The 14658-nt window shown below is 35.4% G+C and overlaps 1 protein-coding gene across 1 annotated transcript in view; it reads left to right on the forward strand.

Moving 5' to 3' along the window:
- The window catches only part of GOLGA4 (golgin A4), a 177090-nt gene extending 162894 nt beyond the window's left edge, over positions 1-14196 (forward strand). Inside the window, exons 23-25 of the mRNA XM_042781636.1 lie at positions 2055-2158; positions 6860-6946; positions 14167-14196. Of these exons, the coding sequence (XP_042637570.1) occupies positions 2055-2158; positions 6860-6946; positions 14167-14196 (221 nt within the window). The remainder of the gene's footprint in view (positions 1-2054; positions 2159-6859; positions 6947-14166) is intronic.
- The last annotated feature ends 462 nt before the right edge of the window (positions 14197-14658 follow it).

A 14658-nucleotide genomic window follows, 5' to 3' on the forward strand; every position in this document is an offset into this window, starting at 1 on the left:
TTTTTTTTTTTTTTTTTTTTCCTGTTCAATTCCAGAGGCACAACTAACTTTCAACCAGTTTATTTCTTAGTTTCAGAATTATTTTGTCTGAAAAAATATTGTAACTTTGAAACCCGGACCGAAAGAGCCAGTCTCTGGTCACACATTCTCAAGGGAGCCCTCTTTTTCCACTTGGAGCAGAGGCAGCGACAGGTTTCTCTTTCAAACAGGCAGATTCCCCTGCTTTATATTAGAGCCTGTGTTTCAGCCCTCCCATTTTACAGGAGAACACCTAGTTTCTGATTTTTTACCAAAAGCTGTCAGTGTGGCCTCTTTACCTCTTAGGCATTCCCAGGCTCCCATTTGCCTTCCCATTACTTCTGTGGTTTCAATGTTCTCTGTTTCCTATCCCTTTAGGGATTTCTTTTGACTTCACTGTGTTTTTATGTAGCATCTAGATGATTCATCATTTCTGAGGGCTTTTCAGAATACCTAGTATGCCATACTGCTGAAATGGATGCAAAAGTAGACTTTATATAATGTATTATTATGAATTTATTCAGATTATATTTTGCCAAAGTGTGACTTCACATATCTGAACTGTATTCTTTACTTTTAAATTAAAGTAGAGGTGAGGCATTTGATTGCTAACTAGAAGGCTGCAATTCAAACTCACTAGGCTTTTTGTGACAATTTTTATAAGATGTTTAATCAAAATATTTTAAAACCACAATAATGGCATTGATATTTTATGTATTTTAAGTTTATTTGCTCTATCCTGTGTTTCAAAATAATTTTGAATACCCGAGTATAAACTAAGTGCGTTTAGATTTGGAATGCTAGAAAAACTAGAATAGTATTCTGAGATAATAAAACCTTAAGAAAGTATAAATTATTTTTAATTTTAGTCATTGTGGAATATCTGAAGCCAATCACATGGCAATTAGAAATGGCACTGTTAAGGAATCTTTGTACTCCCTAAGTATGTTGTTTGTTGCTGTTGAGTCAGCCTCCAACTCATGGTAACCCTGTACAAAGGGACAGGACAGATACCAACACCCATGCTGTCCCCATGACCATTTGTGGATTGAACTGTTGTGATCCATAGGGTTTTTGTTGGCTAATTTCAGAAGTAGATTACTAAGCCTTTCTTCCTAGTCCATCCTGCTCTGAAACTCTGCAGAAAAATGTTCAGCATCCCAGCAACATGCAAGCTACCACTGACAGATCAGTGTTGGCTACCCATGAGGTGCATTGATTGGCTGGGAATAGAACCCCAGTCTTCCACATGGAAGGTGAGAATTCTACCACTAACCACCACTAAAGTTACACCTAAGTATTTTGTTGTTGTTGTTATGTGCTGTCGAGTTGGATCCAACTCATAGCGACCCCTCCTTGGGTTTCTGAGGCAGTATCACTACGGAAGTAGATTGCCCAACCTTCCTTCCGAGGAGTGGCTGGTGGGTTTGAACCGCCAGCTTTCTGGTTAGCAGTCAAGTGCCTTAGGCACTACGCCACCAGAGCTTCTACACCTAAGTATTTGTTGTTGTTGTTGTTATGTGCCATCGAGTAGCCTTTTAAAATTGTTGTGCCAAAAAAAAAAAAGAGAAAAAAGGAAAGTGAAATGTGAGAAATGAAATTTCTGTAATCTTGTTTTTCCTTCTAAGAGAAAAATACCATTAGAATATTTAGTGGGTATATGTGTGTATGTAATGTAATATATTCCAATATAACATAATATGACAATATGGTATAATTTAATGATAGTACAGGAGCTCTGCTGGCGTAGTGCCTAAGGCATTTGACTGCTAACCAGAAGGCTGGCGCTTCAAACCCACCAGCCACTCCTCAGAAGGAAGGTTGGGCAGTCTGCTTCCTTCCGTAGTGATACTGCCTCAGAAACCCAAGGAGGGGTTGCTATGGGTCGGGTCTGACTCGACGGCACATAACAACAAGTATGGAGTAAAACTTCTCTTTGTTCAATTGATAGCGTCTTACTAGTTTGTCTGTGCTCTAAATAATAAATAATTTATCTGGTTTTATCTTTACAATTTTGTTTGTTTTTTACTTGACAGGTGGCAATTTGTATCATACCGATGTCTCGCTCTTTGGAGAACCTACCGAATTTGAGTATTTGCGGAAAGTGCTTTTTGAGTATATGATGGGTCGTGAAACTAAGGTATAAAATCATGTCTGGTGATTTGACATGTGGCTTGATTTGATCGGGAATATATCCCACTTTTAATATACATGTTGATACCATATTGTTAGCTGACCGTACATGTTAATCATAGACAGTAGGTAATTATGTTATTGCTCTTAATCTATAAAAATGAATTGGCAGATCTTACTTATATTTGTTACATTTATGATATATTAATTTTAAAAATGATGTTGAATGATGCTAAATACTAAAAATTTAAATTTTATTAACTAAGAATAGTTTGGGAAACATGATCTTTTTTTTTTTTTTTTTTTTTTTTTACTTCAGATCTTAAATTTAGGAGAATAGATTTCATTTACAAGGAGACTTTAGGATAATGTGAAAAGTATTGGAAATGGTCCTAAGTAGGAATAGCTATTTAGGAAGATCTAGAAATATTTTAGTTTAAGTCACTGTTAAAAAAAACATCCCTTCACGTATGGAATATTGATCATCTTAACATTACCACATCATGTAAGTAATATTGCTTGGTTAATTTGTTTTCTAGAGTTTTATCATAAGGTCCTTGAGTGTAGGGACCTGTTTAACTCTTGTCTGTATCCCTTGTGTAGGGACGTGTTTAACTCTTGTCTGTATCCCTTGCAGTGTTTTAAAAACAGAACCTTACATGTGTTAGATTCTTGGTAATTGAATATTTTGAATTCATTTGAATGCGTTTAGGAAATTCTTAAGCCATTCCTCAAGCAAAAATTTTATTTGAAGCAATTTCTCTTTTGACATTGTTTCAACTTTTTGCTTTCATGGTATTTTATGTTGGCTGTGAATAGGGTAATGAAATTTCTATTCTTGGAAGCAATTAGTGTTTTAAAGTTAGGCGCATGAGTGTTTTTGATTCGTAGGATGATTAGCCATTTCAAAGATTGATTTGGCAAATATATTTAAAGCTTAAAAAGTACAGAAATAAAAAGAAAAAAAATGTACAGAAATAAGAAAATATCTTCAAAGAGTAATTATGAACTTTCTTATTAGAGATTCAGCTAAACATCAGAAATTATAGGGTTAGAAGTCATTTGAATCCTTAGTATCTGTAGAAGTCATATTTCACTGTATCAAATAGTTTTCAAATTAAAATAATACCTAGGATGATTGTGCACATGGATCACAGGAGGGATGTATTAATTCACTGTAATTCAGTGTCTTTTTTAAAAAAAAAATAAATTCAAAGGGTAGCTAAAATTAATTTTGTCCTTATCTTTTAGAAACAAAAGTAGCATTCTCTTATTTTGTCCTTATTGGACAGCAACCTGGATTTTTGAGGTAGAGTAGATAGTTTAAAATTAACCTTGTTATATTATAGTAGGGAGAAAGTCTATCTTTCAAAAGGAAAAAAAGCCTTTTAGGACTTTAATTACCTTGGTCCATTATTGCATCTAAAGCTGCATTCCCAGCATTACTGCTTAATAAATTATTTAACTTTTTTTTTTTTTGTAAAACAAAGAGACTAGCTGCCTCAACCTGTTTCTTCTGGAGGTTGTAAACTTTTGTGGGATGAGATCTGTGCAGGGTTTAAATCTCCCTGAAGAAAAGACTCAGCAAAAATGTAAGAAGTGTTCTGGGGTGGTGCCAATTCAGCCAAGTCTGAGCTTGTGCCTCCAGAGTCCTGCAGGCAATTTTAAGGTGTACCTTTGTACCCCAAGGCACAGATAGATAGTCCCACCTGATACCTAGCTGAGAATCCATGTTGAGGAGGGGTTCTTTCTCTCTGGCCTTTATCTTCAACATTCATTATGTTTTTTTGGCTACTAAAAATGAAGAGTGGTCTGTCATCCTGCCATCACATTTTACAGGTAAATATTGAAAATTGGCATCAATACTCAGTTTAATCTCTTGCACATTCATAAATACTTTCTACATGTGACCCTTTGTTGATCACCATGTTTGATAGAAAGATGAAACTTGATACCATGTATAACATGAAGGACTTTATCATATAGTAAGAGCTGTTCTCGGTTAGCCATATGTGATGCAGAATGTAGGAAGGGCTATAAAAGAGGTTCAGAGTCCTTACATTACCTTGTGGGAAGTTTAAGGATCATATCATGGAGAAGGTGGTATATGCCTTGGGCTTTAAAAAAGGGATTAAATTTTTATAGATGAGCTCGAGGGGCAGAATAGTCCAAGCAGAAGGTTTAAGGCAGGAAATTGAGTGTTTGTGGAATAACAAGTAGTGTGGTTCAAATATACATTGGGTCTATAAGGCGAAAGTGATGCCATATAGGGCTGCATAGACTGTGCAGGGCCTCAAATGCTTTCAGAGTTTTACTTGTAGGCATATGGAAGGTAACCCTCAAAATTTTTTAGCAGGAGCTAACAAGATCAAAACTGCTGTCAGATACATCTTTTGCTTTTGTTGTTTTGCCCACTTGCTATACATTAACAAAGAATTTGAGATGGAGACCAGGTTGTAGTTAGGATGAGCCAGAGTACCACTGTGGCCTTTGTGATTTGATCACCATCTGCAGTTGTTTCTTGTCTGGCAAGATCTGTATGTCTTCCCACCTGTGTTTCTCCATCTGGTTCTGCACATGGTGTCCTTCTTTTATGAGGCAGAAGACTTTTTTTTTGAGAAGACTGTGTATAGGACACATATTCTTACAGTGTGGTGTTAAGTGAGTTCCCTTCCTCCAGTCGTTATACTTTCTTTTTCTTGGGTTTTGGTCCTCCATACTATTATTGATACTGACACTCAGCCTGTTCACCTTTTCAGTAAAAAGTGTTCCCATCCCAAGCTTTACTGAGGAAGCCTCTCTGTAAGGAAAACCTGGCAGGAAAGGTCATTTCTAAACCAGGTGGCTCATTTGAACTTTTCCTTATTCTTCAGGGCCTGAGGATAATGTTTGTAGAGTAGACAGTCTGATTTCTTTCCCAAGATGTGTCAAAGAGCCTGGGCTTCCCTACTGAAAGTGTTTTCAGGCAAGTCAGGGAGAAATGTAATTCTGGATTGCTGATGAATTTAGAGGTGGGTTTACCATTTAACATTGTCTAGGAATGTTAAGAGACCACTAGTTGTTGTTTTTTTTTTCTTCCTCAGGCATGCTTATGCATGCATGTATATGTTGTATATGTGGTTTCATAGTCATCATAAATGGACTTTTGAATACTTTGAATTTCATAAGCTATTGAAATTAGAGAAATGTTCCTTATAATTGGGTCCCTGAATTTTAGACTTTTGGTACTTTGTAAAACTAATCTTTATAGATAGTATAGTAGAAACTATTTAGAATTGCTTCAGTGTTAATTAAAAAAGGAAATACTGAAATAGTTATAAGATCATGTTTCTTTTGCCATTTTATGCCACTTACATGCTTATTTTCTAGACTTCAATAAATTTTCTATCTAAGCTATGAGATTTAAAGGATGAAGGTTTCTGTAAAATGCATTTGGAATTCTTCAAGAACTAAGTTGTTTTAAATGGGTTTTTCTGCTCATCAGAATGGTAGGGGCAGAGAGAGAAGGAAGGAAAGGGCTGATACTTGCCATGTGTGGTGATTATGGTTGAGGAACAGTATTAGTTGATCTCTTAGTTGAAATAAGTACTAGAAATATGTAAAATACATTTGACACTGGCTTAGCATGTAACAGGAATTTTATAACTGTTAATTCTTTTTCTTCCTGAAAATAGTTGTACTTTTTTTTCTAATGATGTAAGTTTCCAGAAAATTTTGATTAATTCTATTATGTCCTCTGTTCCTTGATGACCTACCCCAGATCCCCAGGTGCTGAACCCTCCTCTGTCCCCCCCCCCACACACACACACACACACTCTCACACTTCTGTGTAACCATGAGCAAAGAATTGTTCGAGTCAGTCCTCTTGGACTGACTGACCCCATCTGATGTAGGAATCCCCAGGAGAGCACTGTCACCTGATTTTGAATGTAACCACTGAACTTGTTATCCTACTTATTTCATAAGCAATATCTTCTTTCCTCTCTGTCTTCCTCAAAACATCTCATCTTGATACAAAATAGGGAATTTCAACCTTTGAGGAGAATTTTCCACGAACTTATGGGTGACAGTCTGACTTACGGTATATCTATTTAGATCTGCACAATTTATGATCGTTTTGCAAGCCACCATGTGTAATGTTTTGATTCATCCTGTTTTCTACCAAACAAAACATCTTGTGTTTATTTAAAATGTAATTTGTATTTCTATTAGGCTGATGTTCTGCATGTCTTGACGAATACCTACTGAGCATGTTCATGTTCATGCAGTAGCCCATGTTTATGAGATATATGATGTGATTTAGTTAAAGAGGAACTGGGGGTTATCTAATTCTGATTATTTACAGCAAGTGGCAATGCATCACTTATTAGATAGATTTCTATAAAGAAAAGGCCTTTTTAATGAATGAGTAATAAAGTTTCACCTTACTAAGTCAAAGGGCCAAGAACATTAGAACTTTGTATAGCTTCATGCTATTGTGATTTCATGTTTTAAAAATAATACCAATCCAGACATTGTGAGGAATCTGTTCAAATTGAAATTCTGGTGTTGGCTGCTATTTCCTTTACTGATACCTTCACATCATACTTCTTTGGTCGTGGCTTCCATTGAAAGCACTAAAGAATCCCACCAGCAGAACATGTCGGAATGGGCTGAGACTTCACCCCCTTCACTATCTATCAGTGATCATCTCTCATTTTTCTTGTAGACCATGGCAAAGGTTATCACCACTGTACTGAAGTTCCCTGATGACCAGACTCAGAAAATTTTAGAAAGAGAAGATGCTCGGCTAATGGTAAGCTTTTGAAGTAGGCTTTAGATGGAAGAAGACTTTATCTTATCTATTATATTCTGTCTCGTTCACAGAAAGTTGTAAAAAAGAAAAAGAGTGGAACTACATTAAGGAAGTTTAATCAAGGGCAAATGTGAATGGACACCCTCAAGGGAAAAAACAAACATTTAATAACCTCTATTAGGTTGATTCCCATATATGCTGTATTGGATTTCCAGAACTTGAGCTGTTTCTGGAAAGTATAGGAAAAGCATCTGTTCCATAGATCCAATAATAATTTCTTAAACCAAATTGTATCATTAGCTCTGATGTTTTATGGATTACAGTTTGTAATTCTACTTCAAGTGATTTCTAAATAAAATAATTCTTGATGAAAGAATTTCAGCATTTTTGAGCTTTAACACAGCCTACAATGGAAATGAAGACAGATAAGTGAGGAGTTTGTGTGGAGTCAGCTGTAATTGAAAAATGAAATGAACATACACTTTATAAATTATGCAAAAAGTCTTCATGCTTAACTTTTTTTTGCCTTCAGCCATTCATTCAGTAGGAAGGTCCACTTTGATTAGAGTGTCAAACCTGTGAAGTTTGTGCCCTGGCCCTAGTTCTCTTTCTGCTGCCTTTTCTTGTCTTGATAGTAACCTGCAGCACCTTCTATATATTCCCACCAATTTCTTTACCTATTTTGTGACCCAGTGCTATTTCTCCCTTCTCTCTCTTCACCGAAGCAAGCAAGGATATTCTCTGCAGTGGTGAGATAGCTTGTGTCTAAATATCTCTAGTAATTAGTAATCTCTAATAATGATTAAGTCCTTTGGTAATTACCTCCCAGAGCATTTCATTTTATTTCTGACAGACTGTATTTCTTACAAAAAAGGTTCAAATCTCCCTCTGTGTAGTAGCTACCTGTTTGTTCTAGTTCTAACGCATGGAACTCAGCTATGTATTTAGAGATGGCCCAGATGGAAGGCTTTCCCGTCCAAGTTAAGTATGCTAGTACTTAAACATTTATGATGTTGCTGTCTTCTGACCTTTGCCTGTGGTCAGTCCTGAAGAGATCCCAGTGCCGTAGGCAAAGTCTAACAACTTCTTAGAATCCCCTAAATTCATCACAGTATCCCTGGTCTTTGTCCCAATATGTCACTGTGTTGTATTATATACAGATTGTATATTTTCTGGGACAATTGTAATTATTTTGGTTAGCATTTAATTCCATTTTTAAAAAAATTTCATTGTGGTAAAATGTATATAATAAAAAGTTTGCCACTTTTACATGTACAATTCACTGACATTTATTGTGTTTATCATGTGCTACCATTACTATTATCCATTTCCAGCATTTATTTTTGGTAATACGCCCCTCCCTGCTATCTGGTGGCCTGAGAAGCATTACTCTTTCTCTGTAGAGTGTTTCTGGTTTATTTTTTTGATGAAGAAATGTGTCACTATGATGTGTGCCCTTCATCAGTAGAAAGAATTGCTTTAAATTATAGTAAGAGATCTAATTTTATAGTTATAGCGTCACTGAGAGTGAAATTTGTCCTCTTCACCAAGTAAGATAGTTGTATCTTTGTGAAAAATAAAAATGTCCAGTGCAGTTTGAGCCTGTGGACACTATTCTGTCATGTTCCAGTTTAAGAAAATAATTTTCAGTGATAGAAAATAGCTTGTATGTATGTGTGTATGTTTACAGGCATGTATGTTCATTCTCCTGTAGCCTTTTTATCATCTTAATATTGGAGTTGGGAAAACTCTCCTCTTAGTGTTGTGCTGCATTTTGTCAGGATACACTAGACCATGTAGACTCATCCTAACTCAGTGTTATGGGCAATGTGGTAGAAAACATCCCCCTTGCCTCTTATACATATACACCTTAAGTTGGTTTACTTTGAAGGCAACTGATGGAATTGGTAAATGTAAAGAATGAAAGATGTAAAAACTTTTAAAATGAGACAGTTTTTTTTTAATTTTTTTTTTTTTTAAGTTTAACTAAAACCCAAAAACTTTGAAAAACAGACTCTCTATTCCTGAATAAAGTGATATTCCTTCTACATAGGGATAAAATGGTGGCTGACTGATCCTTATTGAAGTGATTCTCCCTTACCCTAGAGGCTGATCTGCCCAGAAAGTCCCGTTCTTTCCTCTGTTCTCTTAAACAAAGTCTCATCTATCATTATGTTTTGCTTAATTAATGAATGAGTTCATTCAGTTATCACCTACTTGTCTAGTTGTTATGGAGAATACAGGAAAATAGAAGACGTGATTGTTAACTTTGTGAAAACTTTATTTGGGAAAAATAACATCTGTCCATTCATACATGGATAAAAGATATGCCTTAGTAATATAATTTAAATAATAAAAATAGATGCTTAAGAAATATGAAGTAAGTTATAAGGAATATGAAGTGGGGGAGATCCTAAAATACAAGATGACATAAAAATTAGAGTTGTTTTTTGTCAATCCAAAGAGATTCTTGGGCAGAATGACTCAGGATTTCTATTTTTGATGAAATATTAAGCTCACTGTTGGTTGAGGAAGTTGAAGCAAGAGTTACATTTGCCTTTGGATTGCTGTCATTCAAACAATGAGCAATTAGAATCATTGTCTTTGAACAAGTCTCTTGAAGAAATTTCAAACCCCTGCCCAATGAGCAATAAAACACTGCAAAGAACAATGACTTCTTATTTTCTAATAGAAAGTGTACACAATATAATTTATGGAACACAAGGCTCTAAGAATTTTTTAAATAATCAATTAAAAACTATTTAGTTACATTAGCTTTAAATGTGTGTACCATGTAGATCTTTTCTATAGTTTGTTGGAAATGTGAAGCCACAACTTCCCCTTTATTAAAATCAGCAACCTTGAGTGGTTTTCTATTTTTTTCATTCTTTAAATTTAATCTTTGGAGCATGAAAAGCTGGTATAAAAACCAAAACAAACCCCAGACACATCATAGAGCTGCCTTCCCTGTCTATTAATGCTGACAGTATGCAGCCCCACTAGTGTTTGTATTGTTTAGCAGGTATTATGTTGTTGTTGTTATGTGCCGTCGAGTCAGACCCAACACATGGCGACCCCTCCTTGGGTTTCCAAGGCAGTATCACTGCGGAAGTAGATTGCCCCATCTTCCTTCCGAGGAGTGGCTGGTGGGTTTGAACCACCAGCCTTCTGGTTAGCAGTCAAGTACCTTAGGCACTATGCTACCAGAGCTCCTAGCAGGTATTATAAGAGGACTGTATTCTAAAAACTGTTTTGTGACCCTGATGATTATACATTTACTTTGTGGCATTGATCAAAAGCTTTCCGTGACTGCTGATAGGTATTTTTTACGCTATTTACTGTTTAATCATACTTTCCCCTCCCCCAAAGAGTTCCATCCCCTGCAGTGAGTTTTTTCCTCCTTGTTTGAAAAATCCCATTGTAGAATATAGCAGTTAATGTTTATAAGTGTTTTCAGAGCTTAACCTAATGTCAGGAGTCCTTGGGTGGAACAAATGGCTAAACTTGACTAATAACAAAAAGTTGGTGGTTGGAACCCACCCAGAGGTACCTTGGGAGATAGGACTGGCATTCTGCTTCTGAAAGATCGTAGCCTTAGAAACCCTGTAGAACAGTTCTACTTGATCACATGGGGCAGCCATGAGTTGAAATTGACTTGATGGCAATTAAGAATAACAACCACCACCTGCTTTCAAAAATACTTCATAGATGAGAAACCATTATCTATCAAGTAAGATTAAATTGTTGTTGTTGTTATGTGCCGTTGAGTCGGATCCGACTCACAGCAACCCTTCCTTGGGTTTCTGAGGCAGTATCACTATGGAAGTAGATTGCCCCATCTTCCTTCTGAGGAGTGGCAACATTAAATTAGAGCATAGTTAAAGTCTGATATAACTGAGGATTATGGTGTGTAGAGAAGGAGTTCTGATGGGTCAGTGGTTAAGCGCTTAGCTGGTAACTGAAAGGTTGGTGGTTTGAACCCACTGGCCACTCCATAGGAGAAGGACGTGGCAGTCTACTTCTGTAAAGATTACAGCCATGGAAACCCTTTGGGGCAGTTGTACTCTGCCATGGATTTCTGTAAGTCGGAGTCAACTCAGTGGCAATGAATTAGGTTTTAAATTGGTATGTAGAGAAGGAATCCTGGTCCTTCTTTACATGAGCCTATGTTTCTTCAGTTGTAAGATATGAACACTAACATTAACTTATTAAGATTGTTGGAAAACCAGATGATAGAGGCTGTGCTGGGTTATTGTGGTAATGGTAGGGGTGGTGGTGATGATAATTAGCCACAAGATAGTGAAGTGTAGAACTAGTTTTTCCTAGAGAATGAAACAAGGAAAGGTAAACTCATTTAATGTATGTAAGGTAAAATACTAAGGACCTCAGTAGGACAGTCTAGTCATTTTACAGGAAGGAGACAGCTCAAAAAAGATCATCTCCAGTTCTAGAACATTGGAAAGCTGGCCATATGCAGCATTGCTGTGGTCAGAGCCTAGCACTTGGTAGCTTATCATTCATGTATGTCTTTGAGCAAATCTTTTTCAGCTTTCTGAGTCTCATTGCTAAAATAAGGATGTTGAATTATACTATCTCTTAAGATTTGTTTACAGACTGATGCCTCTGGTTTTCTAATTTCAGTCTTGTCAGCTTATTTTAATTTTGAGAATTCTTTTTTGGGGTTGGTTTCTGGGTGATGTTATCATGTGTCTTAATCTTAGGTTGGTGTATTCTGTTGTTGGTTTTTTTGTCTAAAGGACTCTTGTTAGCATTTCTAGTAAGGTGTTTTTCTTTTTTTAAATACAAATTCTCTTAATTTCTGTTTATCTGTCAATGTCCTAATTCATCATTTTATTTGATGGACAGCTTTACTGCATATATAATTCTTGGTTGGCAATATTTTTATTTCAGGGTTTTATATTGCCTTCTTACGTGCATGATTTCTGCTGAGAAATCAGAGTTTAGTGTTATTTGTTGCCCTTTGTAGATAGCGTTTCATTTTTCCCAAGCTGCTCTCAAGTTTCTTTCTTTCTTTCTTTCTTTTTTCGTCTTTGGTTTTGGAAAGTTGACTGTGATATGTCTTGGTGACTTACTTTTAGGGTCTATCCTATGTGGAGTGCTTTTAGCTTCTTGGATGGCTATCTTTCATGATATTAGGGAAGTGTTTTGCTAGCACGTCTTTGGCAATTTTCTCTTTCTCTCTCTCTCTCTCTCTTTTTTGACTTCCTTCTATTCTGAGTAGGAGCTCTGGTGGCGTAGTGCCTAAGGCATTTTACTGCTAACCAGAAGCCTGGCAGTTCAGACATACCAGCCACTCCTTGGAAGGAAGATTGAGCAATCTATTTCCATTGAGATACCACCTCAGAAACCCAAGGAGGGGTCCCTGTGAGTCAGATCCAACTCAACAGCAGTGAGTTTGGTTTGGTTTGGTCTGTTCTGAGATTCCAGTTACATGTAGATTATTTCTCTTTAGTATTCCCACATAATTATTAGACATCTTTCATTCTTTTTTCTGATTTTTCCTTCATAGAGTGGTGTCAAGGGATTTGTTATCTAGTTGGCTAATCCATTCTTCAGTCACTTTGATTCTACTCTTATCCTTTCAGTGTGTTATCTATCTCTGTAATTTTAGTATTTATCTTCTAGATTTCTGATTGCTGGTTCTGTAGGATTTATGATTGTCTATTTTGTCATTTTGCTCTTGTTTTGTTTTTCTGAATTCTTCTAGGATATTGTCTGTGTATTCCTTGATTTTTTGGTTTCCTTGAGTTCTTGGAAGGATATATATCCATAAATAAATAAATATATAAATCTTTTTAATTTCCTATCAGTAGTTCTATTGTTCTTCCTCAGGGAGGTTTCCTAGTTCTTTGTTTTGGTTACTTGCTTGCACTATCTTGTCTTGTTTCTTTGTTTGAATTGAAATTGTTGTCTTTTAAACGTTTTGGAGTTGTTGTTTTTATTTGTTGATTATGTGTCGATTAGTTTCACTCTGGTTTTTTATTTTTCTTAGTTTTGATATATTCAGGTAGGTGGGGCAGGTGTGCTTCTTTGATTGTTAGTTTGGTGCAATGGGAGCACTTCCCACTTTTTTCCAGGTGGGTAGAATAACTAGTGGGAATGTGAGTGCAGGCCTCTTTAGGTCATGAAGAGAAGCTGTGGGTGGGATGAGCAGATGTTTTCCACTGTTTGTCATTGCTCCAGCGGTGCAAAAGCATCCCTTATTGTTTTTAATCACTGACTATATGTGTGATTATGTTGATATCCTACATTTTCATTGACCAGTTTCATATTCATGGACACTTAGATTGTTTTAAGTATTTCAACACTTATAAGCATAGATACAGGGATCATTCACATACATATATTTTGTATACTTCTGCAAGTTTTCTTATATGATATTAATGCTGTTGTGTTGTGTGTGTTGCAAGTATTTTTTTCCCAGTCTTTTGATTTTGCTGCTTTTTACTAACTTCATGTTAAATGTCAAATGCAAATGAGACTTCTGAGATTGATGACAGTATCCAAATACAGGCTTAGATTTTATAAATAACACCTATTTTTGCTGTTTTAAAGCAAACCATTAAGCTAATAAATGATTTTGGATTATGGTTGCTCAAAATAAGACATAGAATTTATTTAAGAAGTTTTGCTATAGTGAAAACTATGAGATTGCATAGTTTGTATTGAAATTTCTGTTTGGGTCACCATTCCTGACATACTGTTGAATTACCAGACAGTTACCAGTGATAAAATTGATATAGGTAACAGTGAAAATGCAACATACAGACAGACTTAATTTTAAATTCATCAGCATTGTCCAAAAAAAACTTTTGATGGTAAATTAAGATTTTATAAATCAAATTTTAATGTGTATTTTAAGAGAATTATGAAAGAAGTACTTTTATAAAGCAAATAATCACTCCTTGATTTCCCTAGTATATAAATACATACTTAAAGTGTGAAGTATACCTTTCATTATGTTTAATTTTTAAAAATTAAAGTTGCAAGTAAAATCTCAGCTATTTAACACTATATGTGCTTAGAATAGAGGTGTTAAATATTTCTTATGCTTTGCCTATACTCTTCTTATTTAGGAGATTTGAGGGAAGATTAAGTATGATCTATTTAATCATGTAAGCCTAATATACACATGTAATCTGTGTTATATTAAGTCTTAAAACTAACCCAATAAGCTTTTTTTCTTCCTGGCTTTGTAGTTTACTTCACCTCGCAGTGGTATCTTCTGAGTAAACCATCAGTCTGTGCTTAGTTAGCATGTGGGTGAGTGAAGAATGTTTTGTGTCTTTTGTACAAAATCAACTCTATTGTATGATATTAACCACTTTGCTACAATTCTGTTGCTCTTTTTTGCTTAATGAACATATGATTATGCCATGAGTTAATAGAAATATTTTCTGTTAATTCTGATACATAGATTCTTCTTTTCAGTTAATTCTGTTATATAGCTTAATAATCACCAGGAAGATTTATATAATTCTAAGAAAATACAGTTCTTTAAATAGTAGTTCCAAGTTTGAAAAATTGTTCTTTAAAATCTTATTAAAGGTCCAAAAAATGTATTATGTATTTTATATTTCATTTTGTTTTTAATTTCCCAAGAATGGTCTTTGAAATTAATAAGCATTTGCAAGAGAGAAATAGAAAATAATTTTCTACATAAAAGGGAAGTGATGTATTTCATAAATTCA

The sequence above is a fragment of the Orycteropus afer genome, unplaced genomic scaffold, assembly GCF_000298275.1.
Source record: "Orycteropus afer afer isolate SDZICR_OR568_19922 unplaced genomic scaffold, OryAfe1.0 scaffold00142, whole genome shotgun sequence".
Classification (NCBI taxonomy): Eukaryota; Metazoa; Chordata; class Mammalia; order Tubulidentata; family Orycteropodidae; genus Orycteropus; species Orycteropus afer.